This window comes from Lissotriton helveticus, chromosome 1_1 (genome assembly GCF_964261635.1).
Source record: "Lissotriton helveticus chromosome 1_1, aLisHel1.1, whole genome shotgun sequence".
Taxonomy (NCBI): domain Eukaryota; kingdom Metazoa; phylum Chordata; class Amphibia; order Caudata; family Salamandridae; genus Lissotriton; species Lissotriton helveticus.
The window spans coordinates 368,017,069-368,039,189 of record NC_136057.1 but is presented as its reverse complement, the minus strand read 5'-3'; the positions used below and the strand labels follow the sequence as shown (position 1 = coordinate 368,039,189).

Genomic DNA, 22,121 nt, shown 5'->3' with positions numbered 1-22,121 from the left:
CCTTTAAGTACCTGGTAATCCAGATCTACCAGGTTGGAGGATTTGCGAGAAAGTAATCCGGGAAGGGCCTTGCGCTACCTAAAGTTGTGCATTCCCTTTTGGAGGCCACTCAAATTACCACCAATGGCGTATATAGCAATCCCCAAAATGGTGATGCTACCGAGGTTACTTTTCTACTTCATAAACCTGCCTGGAAATGTACTGGGGTCTTGGTTCCTGAAAATAGACTGATCTGGGATAGGGGCCGCCACAGGGTGACCTTATCCACCCTCTGAGTCCCGCTTCGAGATTTATTTCATGGCAGCTCAGCTCCAATGGGTTACTCATTGGCAAGATGGCGCCCATCAGGTGGAGCTTGGCCCCATCGGGCTGGAACCTAATCAAGTGGCCCTACTTGCCTAGCTGCTCCAGCCGGGTGTCAGAATCCAACGACTGGAGACTTTGCAGGTGGCTGCGCTCACCTATTGGTGCAGATGTGTCCGATTAACTGGGGGAAATTACTTTATGCCCCAGCGCTGCTGCTTGTTGGCCTCACACAGGGCGAACGTGTGTCCCACTTTACAGTGACACAGATGAGTGAGTGGATGGAAGTTGGGCTGGTGATGACATGCAACTGCTTTCATATGGGAGTCCTGCTGCTCTACTGGGAGATGGTCGCACAGCCAGAGCTACCGCAGGGCCAGTTTCTGACGTATGAGGCCCTGTTACAGGCTTTCAGCACTTCTGGAGTGGTGGCGAGGAGGAGCCCTCGACTCATGCGGTACTCCAGCTACAGGTGACGCTGGGGTCAGCCTGTGACGTGGCTTTACAGGGCATTAAATGAGATAGTGAGGCAGCTCCTAAGTGTGCTCAAAGAAAAATAGCAAACAGTGGTGGGCACTGAATTCACTGAACCGGCCAGGAATAGAATATTAGAGTATCCCCATATGGTGTCTCAGATACGTGACTAAAATACATTCAATTGAATTACAGCTATATGGTGAACCCGATGCACACCGAATCAGGACCGCATACAGTGGGGACTCCAGGAGATGCCCATGGTGTATGCGTTTTGATGCTGAGTTTTGTCATATGACGTGGATTTGCCCCGCTTGCAGGCTTTTTGGGGTGAGGTGCAGGACAGACTGAACTAGACCCTTGAGCTAACTCTGACATGCTCAGTGGAAGTGGTTCTCTTGGGAAGGTTCCCTAGGCCCAGAAGAGAGGCAAAAGTTTCCTGGACCTAGCCCTCTCACTGGCCAAATGAAGGATATAATTTGCCTGGAAGTCCAGAGGGGGCTATAGGGATAGAGTGTGGGCAAAATACATGATCACATGGGCTAAGGCAGAGGAGCAGGTGCTGCTCAGGGAAGAGGCAAGACCTATAGTGGAACTGTGGGCCGATGTACCGAAGGCATTTGGAGAATTCCACGGGTGGGCAGAGCATGATATTGGAGACCTTGGCGAGCCAGGCACGATAGAATGGGGTGATAGTTGAAGGCAAGGGGGCAAAGGCGGTTGCAGCTAGACTGAGGGATACTTACCTGTTTTTACCTGGGGACCCCCCTTCTCTCCCCACCGAAAGGACCGCAGAGTCCATGACGCATAGTCAAAGCCACTGCTTAACTGGCTTTTATAAGCCAACATCCTGATCATGATTGCTGAGCACCCTGAGAGGCTCCCTGGCGTGCACTTACCTGTGGCTATATGCTGAAATCCCCCGGAGACAGTTGTTTGGGCATGTTAATTTATAATTGTCAGTTTTACTACTTAAGAGTATAATTTTGGTAAAACAGTGAACTTACCATCGTGTAGACTCTTTGCATTTAGGGTCAAAGGGGGAGGTGATACAGATGGTGACAAAGCGGACTGTTGTGCTTTCTCTAATTTTTTTTTTTTTTTTTAAATTGCAGCGTTTTATATAGCGCAAACTAGACCCGAACCGAATCGGGTATCAGAGCGCTTTACATAGCACCAGTTATGTTACATGAGGACACACATTCATTTTTAGGCACGGGGAGATTAAGTGATTTGCCCAGAATCACAGGAGGTTTTGGCGTCGTTACCGAGACTCGAACCCAGTTCTCCAGGTCCGAGGTCGAGCGCCCTAGCCGTTAAGCCAACTCCTTTCCCCTAATTGATCTTCATGTGGTAGAAAAATAGGATAGACAGCTAGTTTACTTCCTGTACTATAAAACAGTTTTGTTAAAAAGGAGGATGACCTTCTTGTTTAGCTTTCTAAGTGTTTTTCTTAGATATAAAAGGTTGTTGATCAATGTCTGACTCTGCAGATTGACTTGCTGCCCGATTGTATCTGACTGTGGCTTACATCTTTCCAGCTGAGCATTGTTAAATGTCAGGTCATTTAGGATGTCTTCAGCAATAGGCTCGCCATGTGCAGGCAGAGCATTTGACTGGTTTCTGGCACTTCAGTTCATTGACCAGCGCTTGAAACAAGTTTGGGAGACTTACAAACCGTTCTAGTATAGTATAGGATCACCAAATTCCTTTTAAACTGCTTATAGCCTCAAAATTAGATTGTTCGATGTACTCTTTTTATTGCCTATCACAGCAATATTATTAGCTATTGTATACAATAGTTCTACCTGAATGTCCATTTTATTAGACTGCTAAGAAAGTGCAGAGATTAAAGAGGTTAATAACTGTCCAAAGTTTGTCCTGCCTTCTGTGAAGTTAGAAAACGAGACGTACTCACTACATGAAGACAAAATGAGATGAGGCCAGGAAAGGTTTTTGCAATGGGAAAATATCCATGAAGATGTCCCCCGCCTTGTTTTTGTCAAAGTCAGAGCGTACTGCTCCAAGGATCAGCTTCATCTTGTGTATTGCTCTTAGTCGGCAAGCTTTGCTGGCGTTGTCTTTTGTGGAGCCAAATTAAGCGGTGCTCTTATTCTGTGATGTAGTCTGAAGTGGGGTTGAAGAGTTCTTCACAACGTACCTCCTCTATTAATAAGTTGTGCATACAAACTTTGTTTAATGGCTGCTGGCAATCTCTTGAGGGATCTTAGCATCTTATATTTATTCCAAACAAAGAATGTGAAAGAAAATAAAAAATTGTGTTGCGGAGAAGTGGACTACTAATTTCCTTTTTCATTCATTTTGCTCCCAGTGCTTGGGAGTTTGCCAGTGCTGTCCCTTTTTGGCACCATTGTTGATGAAGTTAAACATTTTATTGTTGGGCCCAAAGAACAATAATGTAGAATCCTTCATTGTTTAATCTATTGCCAAATGGCCAGCATGTCTTGTACTAGGTGATAAAAGGATCTGTGCTTTACACAAAGACCCTTTTGATCCCTTTCAAGGCCTTGAATCTGCAGTCTCGAACGTCACAGCATCACAAAAAGATGTAAAATGCTGTTGTACTCAACTCACCTCACTCCTCTAGCTGCACTGTGTTGCCGTGTTCTCGAATATTATCCTGCTGCCAGGATCTATTCGGTCAATAATACAATAGTCAGTCAGTTTTGGTCATAAGTGTTCCGAAATAATCCTTTGTGACCCAATGCCGGATCAAATTGAGTAGCAATCGTTGGGTAAAGTGCACCACTCGATTAGCTGATAGTATTTTTCAGTTTTCTTAGAGGGAAGGCCTGTTAATCTCCCCCCCCCTTCCAATGCCTCAAATACCACTGTTGACTGGCTCCCTAAGTAAATGGACGCGGTGAAGCGGTGAAGCGGCTCAGGATGCCGGCACAAAGGTATCCTACCGAACCGCTTAACCCCGTCTCAGGCCCAAGCACAAGCAGTAGCTTCAAAGAAGCATTAACCTGGGGAACCCCCGGGGGTAATAGGAGAGAAGCAGGAGGGCAGAGAGGACCAGATCTAAGCCATGTGTTGGGTTGTAAGCAATACAGTAGCAAAGATTTGTGAGTGGGAACATCATAAGGGCCACTGAGGGCACGAGTGCAGCACAGCAAGGACAGAAATTATTTCTTGTTATTTATCTGAGAGAGATTCTCAAATTGTTACCTGTGAAAGTTAGTGAGTGGTTCCCTGAGGTTTATAGGAATTTTAAATATTGTTGTACTTGTCCAAACTAGCCGTTACAGGCTCTTTCTTGGACTTGTATGCTCTTTTCTTTTAGGTGGGAACTAACTTTCTCATTATGGCCAATGATATTCTGTAGGATAGCTTGCCAAGCTTCCCAGCGAGCCCATGGTTTACTATAACTTTAAGTTGATTAAAAGCTTGATTTATTAACGGCAATGCTTTTTAGCACACAAAGTGAGCTGCGGGCTATTTTGGGATCTCAAAATAGCCTGGGAAAAAGTAGTTAAGTGTGCATTTACATTTCCTTGTGCATTCCTAAATCTTTTGTACCTGGTAGGGTGAGATTCAGTATTTAAAACTGAGTCGGCCAAAAGTTATTTATTTTCCCACCTTATGACCTTATAGAAAGTACTGTCAGGATGCTTCATTTGGAACATGTAGGTGGATCTTGAGTCTTTACGTTAGCCTCAGTATTCCAGTGACCCCCCCCCCCCCCTTTGATAACAACTGTGTTTCATGAATACTGCTTTGATGATGATGATGAAATTAGACTTATAATGCGCACAGCTACTCGGCAGTGTCCCGGCGCAGTAGCCAAAGATCAGAGGATGGTAACCGTAGTTCAAACCTGATTAAAAGGCATCATTGACGGCCTGTTTAGGTCTCGCCTAAGCCAGCGCATGCCCTGCGAGACATTTATTAAGTGGCTTTTAAAAGTGCTATCACACGCTTTTGCTGGCCTTGTGGTTACGCGTGCAGCCGGCAGCTTTCAGCGCCCGATCAGGCGCCATCTGGACTCGCCAGCCTGCTTTAACTTTTGCCGTAGCGCACGTACACACCACTCGCATGCTTTTTAAAAAATTTCTTTTAGCGCGCGCACACACAAGTCCCAGGCTTGTTTTCACGCACGCACCACTCGCGTGCTTGTCTAGGACTTGTTTTATAATGGAATGAGGAAAACTACATGTCCCAGAATTCGATGAAAACCCCTTGGCCTGGTACAGCAGGTCACGCGTGGACCTGGGAAGCCTGCAGGGCTGGGGCAGGTCACGGTGAAAGCATGCACGTGGATCATTCATTTGGACGGTCATGCCAATGAAGTGCCACTTGAATTCTCAAGATGAGACCCACTGCGCCAAACAAGGCCGTATCAGAGCGGTGCCACAGATCACACATGCTCTAAGCCTGCCCTTGACTTGAACCGTCTCTGCGCATCTTTAGCGCTGCACACCCTGCGCATCAGCGCCCTCTCTTCTTATCTTTAATCTGTTTTCACCCAATGCTTCTCTTTCCTCCCACCCGGTCCTTCATATCCTTTTACCCTCATACAGCTACCTCACACCCCCATCGCACCTCCACCTCACAACTGTCTGTAACCCTCTTAGCATATAGCTGTCAGCTCACACCTGTTTGATGGCTACTCTTTTCACGTACAGTCACCCCCTAACAAGCATTGCCTCCGTGGACTTCAATAGGGTCAAACCGGACCCTCTCCAAACACAGTCCATCCTCTGGTCATGTGAATGGGACCCCCGTCTGACTCCAACCTTTTAAGAGGCAGCAGGATGAACAGAATGCATTGTGCCGCGTGTTTCCATGCCACACCATTTAATAAATGTCACCCAACGTTTAAACGTTGTTCTCAACTCATTGACGTCGGCAGGGTCTCTGCCACTTGCACCTAACTAACCCCTCTTAGAGGATGAATACTATGAACTACTGGTCTAGGTGGTCAGCAGTTATGTTATGATTATTTATAACGCGCATGGCTACCCCAGCAACCGGGCGTCCCAGTGCTTACGGACATACCTAATTATAGTGCGATCAAGGTGGAAGTGTAAGTGCCAGAACATAAGGGAATCCTAAGCAGAAGAGAACAACCAGGTTTTAATGTGTTTTCGAAAGAGAAGATGATTAGAAATAGTGCGCATGCTTAAGGGAATGGAATTTCAGAGTTTTGGGGCAAGATACCTGAATGACCGGCCCCCAGCTCTGCACCTCCGAATCTTAATGGTACATGCCAGAGAGAGGTCCGCAGAGCGGAGAGCCCGCGACGGGACATAAAAGGAACAGAGTCCCTGTAGAATTTGGGGGCCAAGGCGATGGAGCATTTTATGAGTGAGACAGAGGGTTTTGAATTGTATGCGTTGTTTAACAGGCAGCCAGTGCAACCTACGCAAAACCTGGGAAGTATGGCAACGTTTTGGCAGTCCGAACAAAATACGGGCAGCGGCATTCTGAGCCCTTTGCAGTCTGTTAGTGACTGTCAAGTTGGAACCAAGCATGAGAACATTGCAATAGTCCAGATGTGATAGGACCATAGCTTGGACGATTGTCTGACGCATGGAAGGTTCAAAGAACCCAAGAATAGGTTTAAGAGACCGGAGGCGGCCATAACAAGTGCCAGCCACTCTTTTGGCGTGGGATTCAAGGGTAAGTGAATCGTCTATAATCACACCCAAATTTTTTTACTTCTTTCTTAGGAGTAGGAGGCGGGCCCAGTGTAGAGGGCCACCACTGCTCATCCCACTTCTGAGTGGTGGATCATAGACTAAATACATTCTTCTTGTCTATTGTAGCAGTGGACACTTCTATTGTTGGGGTTTAGCTGCCAAAATGGTGTCATTTTCGAAAAACCTGGGAGTAGTCCTATAAATGTAGAGGTAATTTCAGTTACTGAATTATGGGGAACAGTTTTGGTTTGGCACCAGTTGATGCACTTAAGGGACCATCTGGATAAAGCTGCTTGAATTGAGGCATCTGACCCCAGTGGAACCGATAAGCTTGTAGTTCTGATATTAGATATTGGTTGAGTGACTCTTTGTGGTTTTTGCAGCTTATATTGAAAGATGTATGATGTTTGTGATGAGTGGGCTATGTCGTTAAATTGCCAGCCCTTTGCCAGCTGCATGGCATTTGTGCTCCTTTGTGCACATATTGGTCAGTTTAAAAGTGCTTTTTTTGGGTATTATCGAATTCTAGTGAATATCATAACTGTTCGAGAGCTCAGTGCTGTTTTGTTTTTGATGATAGGGACTAGTACTTAATGCACGCCTTACAATCTTTGAGAAATACATCAGGGTCAGCTAGGATAACACATTGAATACATATTCTAATTAGTTTGTTCTGTGGGTTTTGTGCGATTGTGTGATATGTCTAATGTGTTGGGTTGTATGCCTCTATGGGGCATGTGTTTGCAGTTGATGTTGGAATGATATCTACATCGTAAATGTTAACTTCCAGCTGGAAATTGTGTCTTCCTGTGTTGCAAAATTATTAACAGACTCAACGTAAAAGGAGAACTTTAGAGTCCTTTTGCTGTTTCAAATCCACCTCTACTGCAGCGACCTTTTCACACTATGTGTGTAATCTCCTTAAAGGACAGTTCTTTATTAAAAAAAACTATGTAAAAGCTGATTTCTAACAATCATTTGCAATGCAGTAGGTCTCGCATTTGCGAGACTTTGAGTTATTGGCATTGTAAAATTACAATGCCTTTTATTAATGTGTTTTGAAAACCTGCAAGCGGTGCGTAAACATGCACTTTGTACTTCTAGTCGTTGCTTACGAGATGCAAGGCTGGCAGTAACTTTGCCTCTTTACTGCTAGCCTTGCTTCTTGTAAGCCAGGATTATAAAGTCAAAGTGCATGTTTACGCACTGCTTGCAGGTTTTTCAAAACACATAAATAAAAGGCATTGTCATTTACAATTCCAATTGCTCATACTCTTGCAAAAGCAAGAGCTATTGCATTGCAAATGCTTGTTGAGCTCTGAGACAGAGGCGGGAGCAGCCATAGAAAGGCAGGGACCGTGACTTCAGGCCCTGCTTTTCAAAAGCAGGAGGGAGGAGGAGGCAGCTGCAGCCAAGACAGACCTCGGTCTTTGAATGCACAGCAAATGTTGCAAGATAAGAGCAAGATTTACAGCCCTGTTTACAACAGATCTCTGTAAACCACTAGCACTGGTCTCGAGTGCTCCGGCTTAAAGAAAGAAATAGTGCTCACAAGCTCTGAGTAGCAACACGGTCAGTCCTTGAAAATGGGTGGAGCTTTTACAGACCATATCCTGTATACAGCATGTCTTGGAGAGACAGCGCAAGCACTGCCTAGGCAAGACCTAAAAATAGACATTTGCGGAAAGTAAACCTGATACTAGGAAAGCTTTTTTTCTTCTTTTAAACTACTAAATGGATATTTATTGTTTTATGTCCTGCCTTTTCCCCTAGTTGTTTAGATTTTTAATGAAATAGCCATTGATTGAAATAACACTTAAATCATTGTGACACACAGCTCACACTTCACAATTGTGTTAATTATTCATTAAAAGTAGAAGTTTCAAACCTATTGTTAGCAATATGCTTTAATTTATTCATCTACTATCATAAAAGTGTATTGCATGAATTCTAGTTTAGCCCGTGCACATTTTTGATTGTAGACTTGAACAGGTAAAACTAATTTACCACAATTATACTACAATTATCTTCCTTTTAGAATAAAACCATGAAAAATGTTATGCATGAACATGGAACAGCAAATGTACACATTTTAATGTTAGTGTAATTATAGCTCAATCTTTTATATTTCAGTTTCACTCCCATCAACTATTCCACATCTTTGTTGTTGCTGGAGCCTTTGTCCATTTCCATGGTGTGTCCAACCTCCAGGAGTTCCGCTTCACCGTTGGAGGAGGCTGTAGTGCGCAGGATGTGCTGTAGCACCTATCTTTCCCATCAAAAATGGGGGAACAAGTGGAAAACCGCTGCGTGGTGAAACTATAGGTTGGAATTTTCCATGAACTATGTGAAGATGAAGTGAAAAACACGTCCAACTGGAACCTGGAGCCCCCTTAGGTGGACTTGAATAAAGAAATTGCGGGCAACAAAATTCTTACCTCAGATGATTGAAATGAGAAAGTGTAACATTAATTTATACCTGTAAAAGCACGGAGGAAAGGAGTATAGGAGTCTTAAAAAATGCAAGATGGGATTTTTGTTAAATGCCATATTTATTTATAGAATATATGGGGGGCTCTAAGTTAGGCAGATTTTGTTAATAATGTTGAATTGAACAACATGTAAAATGGTTTGATTTACATGCTGATTTGGGAAGGGTAAAAGAACAGTTTAATGTAAATAAAATGTATAACTTTCCGTTAACCATAACTTTATAGAAGTATAAAAAAGGTGGAATGGAAGGGATGGGGGTTATTTTGTATAGAAATCCATACATACAAGTACCACACACTGTTTTTTCAATTTGCACAAATGACATGATCGTTGGAGCGCAGAGATATATCCCAGCAAATGAGGAGTGTATGTTTGTCTCAGACATGCCTTCGTCTCTGACTCGTGGATTTTGGTTTCAGCTTCAAGAGTGAACATAACAGAAGCCTAACCAGATCATCCTATACTTGAAAGACCCATTGTATCCACTTTGGAACACTACCTGTGTCCATTCCTTTTACGGAACGTTTGTGGACGTTTGCAGCTTGAAAACTGTAGTTGCAGGACAGGACATGCTTCCTTAACACCAAAAGATGATCTAAAGGAACTAAATGTGCTTGTGCGAGCCGGTTCTTGAAAATGCCAATGAGTGGGTGTGCTCCAGCAGTGCAACGTATCTAACAAGGACATGGATGTGTATTTTGTTCTAGATTATTTCACTCAGAACCTGGAAGAAATGAGTGACAATGTGGTAAGAGATGGACTAAGGTAGGCATATTGAAGTTAACTAGTAGGACAAAGGAGCACTCCTGACAGACCAACCTGTCCACTAATCTAGACTTAGTAACATAAATTGTGTTCCATCTTGATACATGCAGGCGTTGGAATAAGCTCGCCGAAGACAACAGACAGGGCTGGTCCTTGGGCATGGCAAAAGAGGGTTTGTGAATCATAAAGGGCGTTTAGGTGTTCATTTGAATAAAGTATAGGGAGCGAGTACATCAACCTAGGGAATAGACGTCAAAGCTAACACCTTGCGTTGTCACCAAATAACCCAGGTACTCTGGGTACTTTGTTAAAACATTTTAGCCAGTTTGACCTGTACTTTTGCAGTTAGTAGTCTAAGAGTAAGGGCAAAGTCTATTTGTAATTCACTATGAGGCACCATTGGGCACGTTGAGTACAGAAGAGGCTCACTTAACTGTTATGCTTATGTTTTCTGTAATTATGTGAATACCCGTCATTCAGATTACTCCTCGTCTCGAAGTTTGACACATCCCTTTATACCACATCACAAAGTCAATCTTTGTCCTGCACTAAATTGTTCCTGCTCCCAAAGATGGAAGGACGTATTTGTGTCCTTGCTAATGCCTGTATAAAAAGTCTCAATTGTAATACAACACCGCTACCAAATCTAAGTAAAACAGAAGAGATTTCGAAGGGCTTGGCATATTAAGGTACATGGAAGCATGCCTTCTTCAAATGATAATTGTGTTAGCTGTGCAACATGGTACCTGATGCAAAAGGGATCAACATTTACATATATTTTCATAACTAAATGGCAGGCAAGGAGACTGAAATGGAGAGAAAAAGCTATGTTATTTTTATGATTGCTTAATAGTAATTTAAACGTGATTATTTTCTTGTATTACAAAAAAATTCCTGAATCTTATAAAACATGCTTTAATGTACATCTTCAAAGGATTCATCTATTATTGCTACTTAACTTGGCTTTCGGGCATACAACCGTATGCTTGAATGATAATCAGAAAATGCCAAAATGGGTGCTTCCCTGCTCTTCACAACTCTCATCCGTGTCCTTCACCCCTCTAACCAAGACTGCTTTCCTTTAAATAACCCAAATGCTCCTAAATTCTCCAGTCTTCCTTTCTTTAAACATAATTCGGCTGTGTAGTTGTTGCCTAGCTCTAATGTAGCCAATGATACTTTATTTAAGGACTTAGGGCTAGATGTAGGTAATTGTAAATTACCGATTCGAAAATAGCGAATTTTACCGATTCGGTATTTTCGAATCGGTAATTGCTATGTAGAAGATAATTCGGTAAAAAATACTGAATCGGTAAGATTAGGTATTTACCGAATCGGTAATTACCGATTCGGTATTTGCCATTTATTCCTATGGGCCTGAAGGCCCATAGGAATGAATGTCAATTACCGAATCGGTAAATACCTATTCGGTAAAATTGGGAAAAAGTCAAGGGTGGCAGGGTGTTTACAGATCTCTTCATTGCATTATTCACAGAATGGTAGCGGAGAAGTTGAAAGGTACAGGTCAAATACGTTTTTGCAGAATTATGATCTTTGGCCCAACTTTACAAAGCCTCCATGGATCCTGGAAAACAATCTAAATGAAGGCATTTCGAATTGGCAGGCATTTATTTAAGAAATTCTCTTTAGAAAGCCAAGTAGAAGCAGAACCGTTCTAAAGCTGGTCTACTGCTTCACTTTTTCTGGCAGCATATGAGCAGCCTTTTTAATATGGTTTGTAATTTATAGAAACACAAATTAAAGTACAGGGATTGTAGAAAGACGAATTAAAGTACACGGATTGTAGAAAGACGAATTTAAAGTACAGGGATTGTAGAAAGACGAATTAAAGTACAGGGATTGTAGAATGACAAATTAAAGTACAGGATTGTCGGAAGACGAATTAAAGTACAGGGATTGTAGCGGAAGGATCAGCCCTTTACTGTACTGCTGAAGACATAGAATGACTATTCAGTGCTTTCTCTGAAAGTCATAGGAATGGTGAAAGAGAGGTCAAGATTGTGTTGACATAGGTGGAAGTAGCCCATGCAACCTTTTTGCACAATGTGGAGAACATAAGTGGGCCGGCAAATCAAGAGCAGTATTAACTAGCGCAATACAGCAACGCAATAGGACTCATTCACATCTCAATTTAAGTAGTTAACATCCATTTGTGGTGGCCACAGAAACTGGCCAATGTCGTGTGATCTACTTTTGATTTAAGGAAGCAAAGGTACATATTGTAATGTGACTTGTGCTTTCTGTAAGAGCACTTTCGGGAGATCGTACCTGAAACCTGGTATCTATATTCAGAGGAGTCTGTGTATTATTTCCCAATGCACTAGCTTCCCTAACAAGTCATTACCTGAACCAACGCAGCACAGAACAAAAAAACAACAAAAAAAAGGATTAAACTCAGAGATTTTTCTAATCAAGTTGCAAAGAGATATATATTTAGAGTGTGTTTGTGTGTATTACAATAAAGCAGCCTAGCTGTGTGCCCTGTTTCATAGCTTTGCTGAGAACACTTCCCAGGCTGTTGCCTGAATGCCTTACTCTCAGCAGTTGGAGGCTTGCTTGCTCTGTGTGGTCATATTGCCGTAGAGTCATTTAGGACCTGTTGCTTCTTTCCCTGGTAAATAGTGGCCTTGTTAAGTATTTATTTTCTTTTTTCAGTTGCATAATGTCAACATCAGCAAAGCACATTCTGAGGTCCTGGAATTCTGTGTTGGTTGAAGGGGTGGCAATGGTTTCTGAAGTGGATCTCTTGCTGTATTATTCATAACTTATAATAAATTAAATAACTGGCATTCCGACTCATTATTGGGTATTTCATCCTTTCTTCTTTGATGTTACTGTGGTGGTGCAAAGTCAGTATTGTAGTGCAGTTGCCATTTCGCATTGACATACTCCTACATCTTCCAAATCCATTATGCTTTCTATTTATGGAACCTGGAAGTTAAATGCACTAGTAATAAATAGCAAACAAGAGCTTACCTGTGCTAAATCCATATTCCTTTACACCTGCCTAATATCTAGTACTTTACACCAAAGCATTTACTGGCTTCGATACCCTCCCTGTATTGACAAGATTAGACCTTCTCATGATCAGCATTGGTACACAAACGTTGTCTCTAGGGAGAATAGATTGGTTAGCATCCAAAGGAGGAATAATCTAAAGATGGTTTTGTCTCCCAGGTTCCACTTAGCAAAATTTAAGCTCCGCTGCCTTCATTCTCCAGAGATCAGAAAACATGTAACCTTGAACTGGAGCAGAATTCCCCACCTTCTACAACTTGGAAAACATCTATTGTGATCCATGGGTTCTTCCTTATGTTGGGCAAAGATTCAGGCTCCTTCCCCATCTCCTTCTCCTCTTTAGCTGCACTGAGATCCTGTAAAAGCTTGTGTACCTAGAGGTCAAACATATAATGACTTAAGAGTTGATAGTAGTGAAATCTCGCTGAACATGGTCTGCTCCACCTAGTACAAACTGTATGGCCCGCTTGCTCTTGTGAAGTGTAGACTTATGCAAAAATTCTAGAGGAAGAAGACTCCTCAAGACCTGGCTCTTTGAGCAATAGCAACACCCCCCTCCCCCAGCGCCTTGAGACCCTCACGGGTGGGTAGTGTGCTTTACAAATGTATTGATTGATTGAAGACATTGACATCAGGAAAATGTGGCTCATGTGTGAAAACGCAAACATAGCAGGTTTTGTGTTAATGTGGGTCTCTTCTGCTTTTGCGTTCCACAAATCAGAACCCCTGCCATGAAGGGCAAGGCACTTAAGAGGAAGAGAAATTTGCTGTTTGATGCAGGCATAGTGTACTGCATTTCCTCCCTGTTTGCCACATCCCTAACACAGTGATATGAAGTCTTGTTAATGACTGTTATGTAACCTAAGATTTAGAATGCTCCAAACCCTGCTCCCTCGCTATTTGGTTGTCCCCCCCCCCCCCCGCTCGCTTCACATAAGGTGATTATTCCCATATGACATCCTGTTGTGTTCAGTTATAGTCCATTTGCTTTCCTAAAATCATGAGGATTCAGGGACGTTTCAGGTCTGTAATGTAATTGTGTGATAGAATTTTCTTAAGTCTGTTCTGTTACATTGTATATCTTGCTGGTGTACAGGTTGTCTAATTTCTTGGTTTACCTCTTAGGTACAAGCCTAGTTCTCACCTCCTGTTAACCAGCTTCCTGTTCTAGAAGCTATAGAGTGGCCCCAGTAACTAAGGACAAACAAAGGTTTAACATTTCAGAAACATATAAGTGAACATAGGAATCTACAAGGATTCTGTCATGAGGGAATGTTATTTAATCACATTGCCGCATCAAACTCATTTGACATTTTTTAGGAGAATTACAATCATCATAGTTTAAACAACAGGTGCCCAACAGGACAGAGAAGAGGGGGAGGGTAGGTGAATTTGAAGTGAGGATCGTGGGCATGTGAAAAAGCATGGAAAAGGATGTGAAATCAATAAATCATTTCGAGATTAAAGTCCAACACATAATCACAGGCCGAAGCTCCATAAATTCATATATACATTTATACAACACTATGCCCTATTTTTGGAACACAGTAAAAATCTGTTAATGCAAGGGCTAGTTGTAGGAAAAGGAATGTCGACGTTTCGACCCCGTAGAGACAACATAGGTTAGTTGACACCTTACACTGGGGTCTTCATCAGGACAGAGGTGTGTGTCAGAGGGCACCTAATGTGGGAAGCATAAAAATAAAATCGGTACTGTGTAACCAACTAAATTAATTCACAGAAAGACCTGATGCATGAACAGATATTTACCAAATAGTCCTTCAACTAGGACACCGTATCGAAGACGGGTCAGGTGGCTCCTAAGGCGTAGAGAGCGACATCATCCCTAAAGGGAGATACAGGTACAATAAGAGCGCGATTATAGCTCATAGACAAAGATTCAATCATTTAAAAGAAGCAAACTCATCACTTACTATCGTATGTGGAACAAAGCAGCGTGTCCCTTCTTAGTATAAATTGTAAACTATTTCCAATTTTTAACAAATATTTCCGATTAAACATGGAAGTCAATCCAAAAACGATCTATGAGAGCAAAGGAGGAGGAAATTACTAAATCAGCTTATTAAAATATCTAAGTTATTGAGGACACAGTCACACGGTATTCAAATACCTCTTCATAATTATGTAGTGAAATTCCAGTGCAATGATATGCTGAAAAAACAGAGATATCGTCATCAAAAGACGGTCTACAACACCAAATTACAGGGTTTTTAGTAAAGGAGTCCGGAAAGGTCAATAGACTCACCAAGCGTCAAGGTTAAAGGCAACCAAATACTCAAGCGCTGCGCCGATCTGGGAACAAAATAACAAAAGCGCAGGCGTCATGCCAACTAATCTGAACAAACGCCTCGTCAAGAAACGAGCATTTAAAAATATGCAAAAGAACCACATGGAGGAGCCCAGTACTCGCTTACCGCTACTCGCCGAGAAACTGCCGTCTCAGAATGAATCAGGAAAGGGAAGTCAGCAAAGAGGGGAGGTCTTTAAAAACTGAGAAAGTCGGGTTGTGTCATCGTGTTCTAAAAGCCGACGCAGACGCTAGATGCTGGTTAAAGTGCGTCATGGCCACAAAGCGGTGAGGAGTGAGAAAAGACTCATTCCTTAGTTGGCCATTACATTCCTCTCTGGGGAAAGCCTACACTGCGTGTTCAAATGTACTTTAGCAGTCTTGTGCTTATCTGATTATTCATCGTGAATAGATCCTGATATATCGGTTCTAAGCTCATTTTGTATTGTTGGCAGTATCATGAAAGGCAATAGAAAACGCATTACCCCATTAGGTAGTATTCATTTCGGGGGGGGCTTCACAATTATACAGTCAGCATTGTTTACGTATTCACAAAATTTTAGCTAGAACATGAATGTACAAACAAGGATTACATATTGCATTCTAATAGAAGTAGATTCATGCTGATAAAAAGAGCGCTTAATTCTTCAATCATGGATGAAATAAGCCTTAAAGCATAATATATGCAATTTCTCAAAAATGACCGTGGGTGGACACTAGGTGAACACATTATCTGGAAAGCTAAATTGTGCGTTTTTGTGCTAGTTGTAAAATGTGATTTGACTGTTGAAGTCCCAGCAAAATTTGAGCACCCCAGGCTAGGCTAATCCCATGGAGATTGATATGAAGTGCTAGTACATGAATTTCTACACAAGAGAAATTCTATCAATCACCGAGGCTGGCCTTCAAGAAGGGTTTCTGTCACAGCACGAATTCCAATACCTGAACCAGAAGGACACACGACTACCAACTATATACACTCTGCCCAAAATCCACAAGAGCCTCTCCAGTCCCCCAGGGAGACCGATTGTAACGGGATGTGGATCGATCCTGGAGCCAATATGCAAGTATATAGACTTCTTTCTCAAACCCATCGCGGAATGCACCAAGACATATCTACGAGACACACTCCAAACAATTGGGATTGTAGATGAGGCACCTTTCAACCCTAAAGAACAGCTTTTGGTAACTTGTGATATAGTGTCTCTATACACAAGTATCCCCCAGGCCCTGGCCCTTGATGTCATACGTAAGGTCTTGAACAAAAGACCCGCACCAGTGGTGGTTCCTACTGACTTCATTGTGGATCTTCTTTCCATAGCCATGATGAAACATTTCTTTCTATTTCAAGGAAACTTCTACCGCCAGACGAAGGGGGTAGCCATGGGGGTGGCCTTTGCTCCAGATCTGGCCATTATCTTCATGGATGATTTTGAGTGTTCCCTCATTCTCCACCCTAACAATCCACATCTTGGAAAAATAACAGAATGGCGGAGGTACATTGATGATATCCTTATGATATGGACAGGAACACCCTCGGATTTACAAACATTCCATATGTGGCTAAACAATCAGAGCAAGGATATCCAGTTTACGATGCATTCTGACAGCCATCGGATCGATTTCCTAGACATTACGTATCACCATGAGGATGACAAACTACATACCACTTTATACCGCAAACCTGCGGAACGCAATTCATTATTGCACTACAATAGTCACCACTCTCGAAGCCTGGGGGACAACTTCCCGGTGGGACAATTTTTCAGGATCCGCCACAACTGTTTAAAGAAAAGTAACTACAAGTTAGAGGCCGACATCCTCAGTCAACGGCTCCTGGAGAGAGGCTATCCACGCCGTCTGATCAAAAGAGCTTCTAAGAGAGCGTGGTACAGCCCCAGAGAATCACTACTAATGACGAAAAACAAAAGTGAGCAAAAATCAAAATAGGGAGTGAAGAGGTAGTGCTTAAAAAACACTGGGATGGATGCACCCTCCTCCAGTCAATGGTATATTCAAACAACAAGATCCACCTCTAACAGGTTTTTCTGTGAGCCAAGATATGACAGGCATACACAGTATTTGTTCAAATATCCCTCACACACCAAAAGGTCCCTTGGTGTCATGCTTCATCATCGGGGTCTTCCCTCCCCGCTGCGGGACGGGGCATGCTACGACTAGCGACTACGCTGGAGCACTCAGATATTGTAAGTGCTAGGCTGGTATTGTTAAAAATTGGTGTGGCGGAGAAAAACACAGCTTGTCAAGGAGCTAGTTCTCCTGATGGTGTCAACATGTTTCGAGGCTACCTGCCTCTTCGTCAGGACGGGGTCAGATCCCTCTATCACTCACTAATGTTGCCATAAATGTATGTTATGTGTATATACAGGTGAAACGGATATTTTAATACCTATGTGGTATGCGATTAATTTACAGTTTATAGAGCCCTAACAGTATTACTGATTCGTGGGCCTGCAAGATAAAATTAGAGCACGTAAATATTTCCTGCGCGCTTCCCAATGCGCGTTATATAAGTCACCTGTGGAGAGAAAAAGCATGGTGACATATACGGTGACTTTGCGAGTATAGCGTGTCTCAATAGTAAAGACACACTAAGGTGCTGTGACCTGTGAAAAGAAAGACACTACAGGACATAACAGACATATAACATAAAACACACACTCTATGTCGTGAAGATCTGTACTCAACAGTGATGGGCTGAAAAAGGAGCAAAACAATGTGCATGTTAGTATATGTCAAATACATACTGAAATAAGTTGGAGACAATGCCCCATGAGCCGATCAGGAATGAGGGGTAAATGAAACTTCCATCTGTTGGTAAAGAGGGAGGGAACAGAAGGAGTATGCCAAGATTCAGTACCTTTTTGTTATGCTGATGGTCAAATATTTTTTCCACCCTAAAGCGGCTATGCCGTACTCACTCAACCTCGAGTTCTCCTCGCATCCTCCCTCATCCGCGGCTTCCGTGATGTGAGCCAGTGGAGCGGAGGATGTCTCTTTATACTCGATTTGATTGAGTAATGGACAACACCTGTGTTGGCTTGGGTGTGGTCAATAGGCCCGTGGGAACTAGAGCGGCACCACGCTATATAATCTCGCCACATAGTGTTGGCCATCTTGGAACGGTATATAGTCTTGGCAAATAGTGGTGGCCATCTTGGAACGGTGGTAATAGTGTGAGATAGCGAAATTCATGAGCGCCATGTTGGAAGAACTGGCGATTGTTTTTTTAAGGGGATGATTTGTAAATCCCGAACCTTATGGCAGGTTTGAGTGGATTATGGATGAATATTGTTAGATAATGGCTGTATTTCTCTCACAAGGGATTATTTAACGGGGGTCACAAAACGTCTATATTGTGCGCATGTGCGGGGCGGGGCATACGTGGTTGCTGGGGGATTATCTATCTTGATCAAGGTATAAATCATAAATTAAAAAAAAAATATTGGGAATATGTCTAAAAGACGATTTTTACTAAATACAGGCATTCCGCATGCAGTGTTCCATGTGGCATGCAGGCATGCATTCCTTTCGAAGTTTTTTGTGCAGAGAAGTTGTATGAGGAAGAGGGTGAAGCCTCAGTTCAGGCATGCATTCCTTTCGAAGTTTTTTGTGTAGAGAAGTTGTATGAGGAAGAGGGTGAAGCCTCAGTTCATCTATAGCATGCAAAATAATGCAGTTGTAAGGAGGTTCATAAATGGCCTAGGGGAGCATTACTGGCACAATTGGGACCAGGGTATATTGTCGTTCAGCCCTGTAAGGTGTGTTCCCAGGCGAAACACCCACCGATTTTCTTTTTTTAGGAGGTTTTTTCAGATTTTATGGGTTCAATCACTGTCCAGTGAAGGTCCTGGATGCTGTGGCCCATGGTTAAGTATTGGGTCGCCATCTTGGTTGTTGTCCTTTTGCAACGTATGTTGCTCCGGTGTTCGCCAATGCGTATTTTTACTGGTCTTGAAGTCATTCCAATATACTCTTTAGCGCACGGGCAGGTGACCAGGTAGACAACATTGCGACTGTTGCAGTTTGTGAATGCACGTTGTTCCCATGTTGTCCCATTTGAGAACTTGATTGTTTTGCTTTTGCTGGTGAGTTCGCCTGCGCTGCATGAGCCACAAGGGTGGTGGCCATTCAGAGCTGTCAATTTGGGCGGGCCACTATCAATCGTGGTTCTTGGTCTACTATGGACCAAAATATCTTTCAGGTTTCTACCCCTTCTATGGAAGAACATTGGTTTGGAAAAGTCATAGAGCCGCAATTTAGAATTTTCCAATGTTTATTGACTATTTTTGTGATTTTGTTTGAGTTTGTGTTGGAGGTTGTTACACAAATAGGGCGTGATTCTTGTGCTTTAGTTATTTTAGGTTCCAGAAGGGCATCCCTGTTGTTGTTTCTCGCTCTTTTAAAGCTCTTCTTGATAATTTTCTCAGGGTAGTTTCTGTTCAGTAGTTTTTGTTGGAGGTCAGCTGCTTGGTTCTTGAAATGTGATGTTGGAACAATTCCGCCTCAGTCGGAGGAACTGTCCGTAGGGGATGTTATCCTGCAGGTGTCTTGGATGGAAACTATTATAAAGTAGGAGACAGTTCTTAGCAGTGGGCTTAAAATGATTGCTGGTTTGCAGTTTACCTCCGTTCGGGTATATGTTGAGGTCTAGAAAAACGAGGTTTTCACTTGATACTGTGTGTGTGAATTTTAAAAATGGATCTTGCTGGTTGAGCCAGATCATGAACGCCTGAACAGATTGAATATCACCCCTCCAGATCACAAAAACATCATCGATGTAACGTTTTCATGTAGCCACATGGTCACGGAAGGAGTTTTGGTGAATTTTGGTGGTCTTCAAATGATGAACATAGAGACCAGACAGACTAGGAGCGAATGTGCTCCCCATGCTGGTCCCATGCTTCTGCAGATAGTGTGTGTCCTCATAGAGGAAGAAATTGTTTTTCAGTGCCAAGCTGATGCATTCCAACACTACGTATCTCGGGGTTTGGTACTGCCATTGTGTTGTGAAAAGGACCTCCTCGATTATCTCAAGGGTCTCACGATGGGGAAGACTTGTGTAGAGGCTTTCTACATCTAATCCGAGTAGAAGGTCATGGGCGGGGTCAAAGGGTATTTCCTCGATTAATTGTAGTACTGCCTTGGTGTCTTTAAGATAAGTATCGGTGGCTTGTACTATTGGTCTCAAAAACGCATCCGCGAATTTTGAGAGGGGTTCCAAAATGGAGCCAATACCAGACACTATTGGGCGTCCTGGTGGATAGGCTGCCTCTTTGTGAATCTTTGGTATGGTATAGAAATAAGGGGTTACTGGGTTCTTTTCAATGAGGAAATCTGCCTCCTTTTTAGATAACCAATCATAGGCGGTGGCCTCCTCAATCATGAGAATACTGATACGTATTTCTTCAGTTGGATCTTCTCTTAGTGTCTTGTAGTTCCTCCTGTCATCTAGTAGTTTGCGGCATTCATTGTCATATTTAGATTGAGTTTGGATGACAATTGCGCCACCCTTATCGGCTGGTTTGATGACGATATCAGGATTGTTGGCTAACACATGAAGGGCCTCTCTTTCTTTTTGTGAGATGTTTTGAAATGTCGTATTATCTGTGGCTGTACAAAAGGGGGTGGTGATGGACGGAGCATCTGAACCAATCAAACACTCACACCCAGTCAAAAGATCTGGGTTTGATCCATCACCGTTTTTTAGCCCACTCTGCCACCCCAGTTCAGACATGGCTATATGCAAATCAGTCTGACCCTGTGCCTCATGGGAACAGTCCAGCCCGAACTGCCAAGCCATGCCTTCCCTGGACCGGAAACATATGGCCATGTCTGAACTGGGGTGGCAGAGTGGGCTAAAGAACGGTGATGGATTAAACCCAGATATTTTGACTGGGTGTGAGTGTTTGATTGGTTCAGATGCTCCGTCCATCACCACCCCCTTTTGTACCGCTTTGGCCGCCATAAGTGTGGCAGGGTATGCTCAGACGTGAGTCCCTTGCTCACTTTGCCACTGGATTCAAGCAAGCCGGGCTGAAGACGCCTGTAATGCCAGAAACCGGTCCTCGGAAGCTTGTTTCCAGTCCAGGGAAGGCATGGCTTGGCAGTTCCGGCTGGACTGTTCCCATGAGGCACAGGGTCAGACTGATTTGCATATGGCCATGTCTGAACTGGGGTGGCAGAGTGGGCTAAAGAACAGTGATGGATTAAACCCAGATCTTGTGACTGGGTGTGAGTGTTTGATTGGTTCAGATGCTCCGTCCATCACCACCCCCTTTTGTACCGTATTATCTGTGGCTGGCAGATTTTTTAACTCCTCCATTACCGCTTTTTCGAAAGCCAGTATCTCAACTGGTATGGTGGAGTCTAGGGGAGTGAAGGTGGATTTCTTCCTCAGGTTTGTGTATGGGGGTCAGTGTTATTGACAACATTCTCTTCGGAGTCTTTAAAGAAGGCTTTTAATTTTAGTCTGCGTATAAATTCTTTAATTTCTTGGCAGATCTTAAATTTGTCAAAAGTGACCAAGAGTTGAACAGAATGGTGTGTGTGACGACATTTAATACCCACAGTCATGCAATGAAGAAAATTATTAACAAGAACTGGTCCATAATCTCAGATGACATTTCCCAACCACAGCCACTGATGCATGCTTTTAAGAAAGCTAAATGTGTTAAAGACTATGTAGTATGTTCTTATTTGGAAAATCCAATAGCGCCATCCATACAAACACTCCCTGCCCCTAGGGGTCATTACAGATGTGGGAGTTGTAAAGCTTGTGGATTGACTATCCAAACTAAGATGTTCATCTATAAACACCATCAAATAGATTTACAAGCATTTACCAATTGCAACACCAACAATGTTATTTATGGTATTATCTGCCCTTGTGGTTCCATTTATGTTGGTCAGACACAACAGAAAATCAAAACAAGAATACTTCAACACTGTAGCAGAATACGGTGTGACACACATGGTGCGCCATTAGTTGAACATTTCAAAAATGCAGGACACTCGGGTGAGGAATTCCAATGGATTGTCCTTGAAAAAGC

General features: G+C 42.9%; 1 protein-coding gene across 5 annotated transcripts in view; it reads left to right on the top strand.

The window, feature by feature from the left end:
- ADIPOR2 (adiponectin receptor 2) overlaps window positions 1-12,511 on the top strand; it is a 496,680-nt gene extending 484,169 nt beyond the window's left edge. For all 5 annotated transcript variants that reach the window (XM_078673675.1, XM_078673674.1, XM_078673676.1 and 2 more), the window contains one exon: window positions 8,577-12,511. In XM_078673675.1, coding sequence (XP_078529801.1) covers window positions 8,577-8,705 — 129 coding nt within the window. In that variant the 3' untranslated portion in view covers window positions 8,706-12,511. The remainder of the gene's footprint in view (window positions 1-8,576) is intronic.
- The last annotated feature ends 9,610 nt before the right edge of the window (window positions 12,512-22,121 follow it).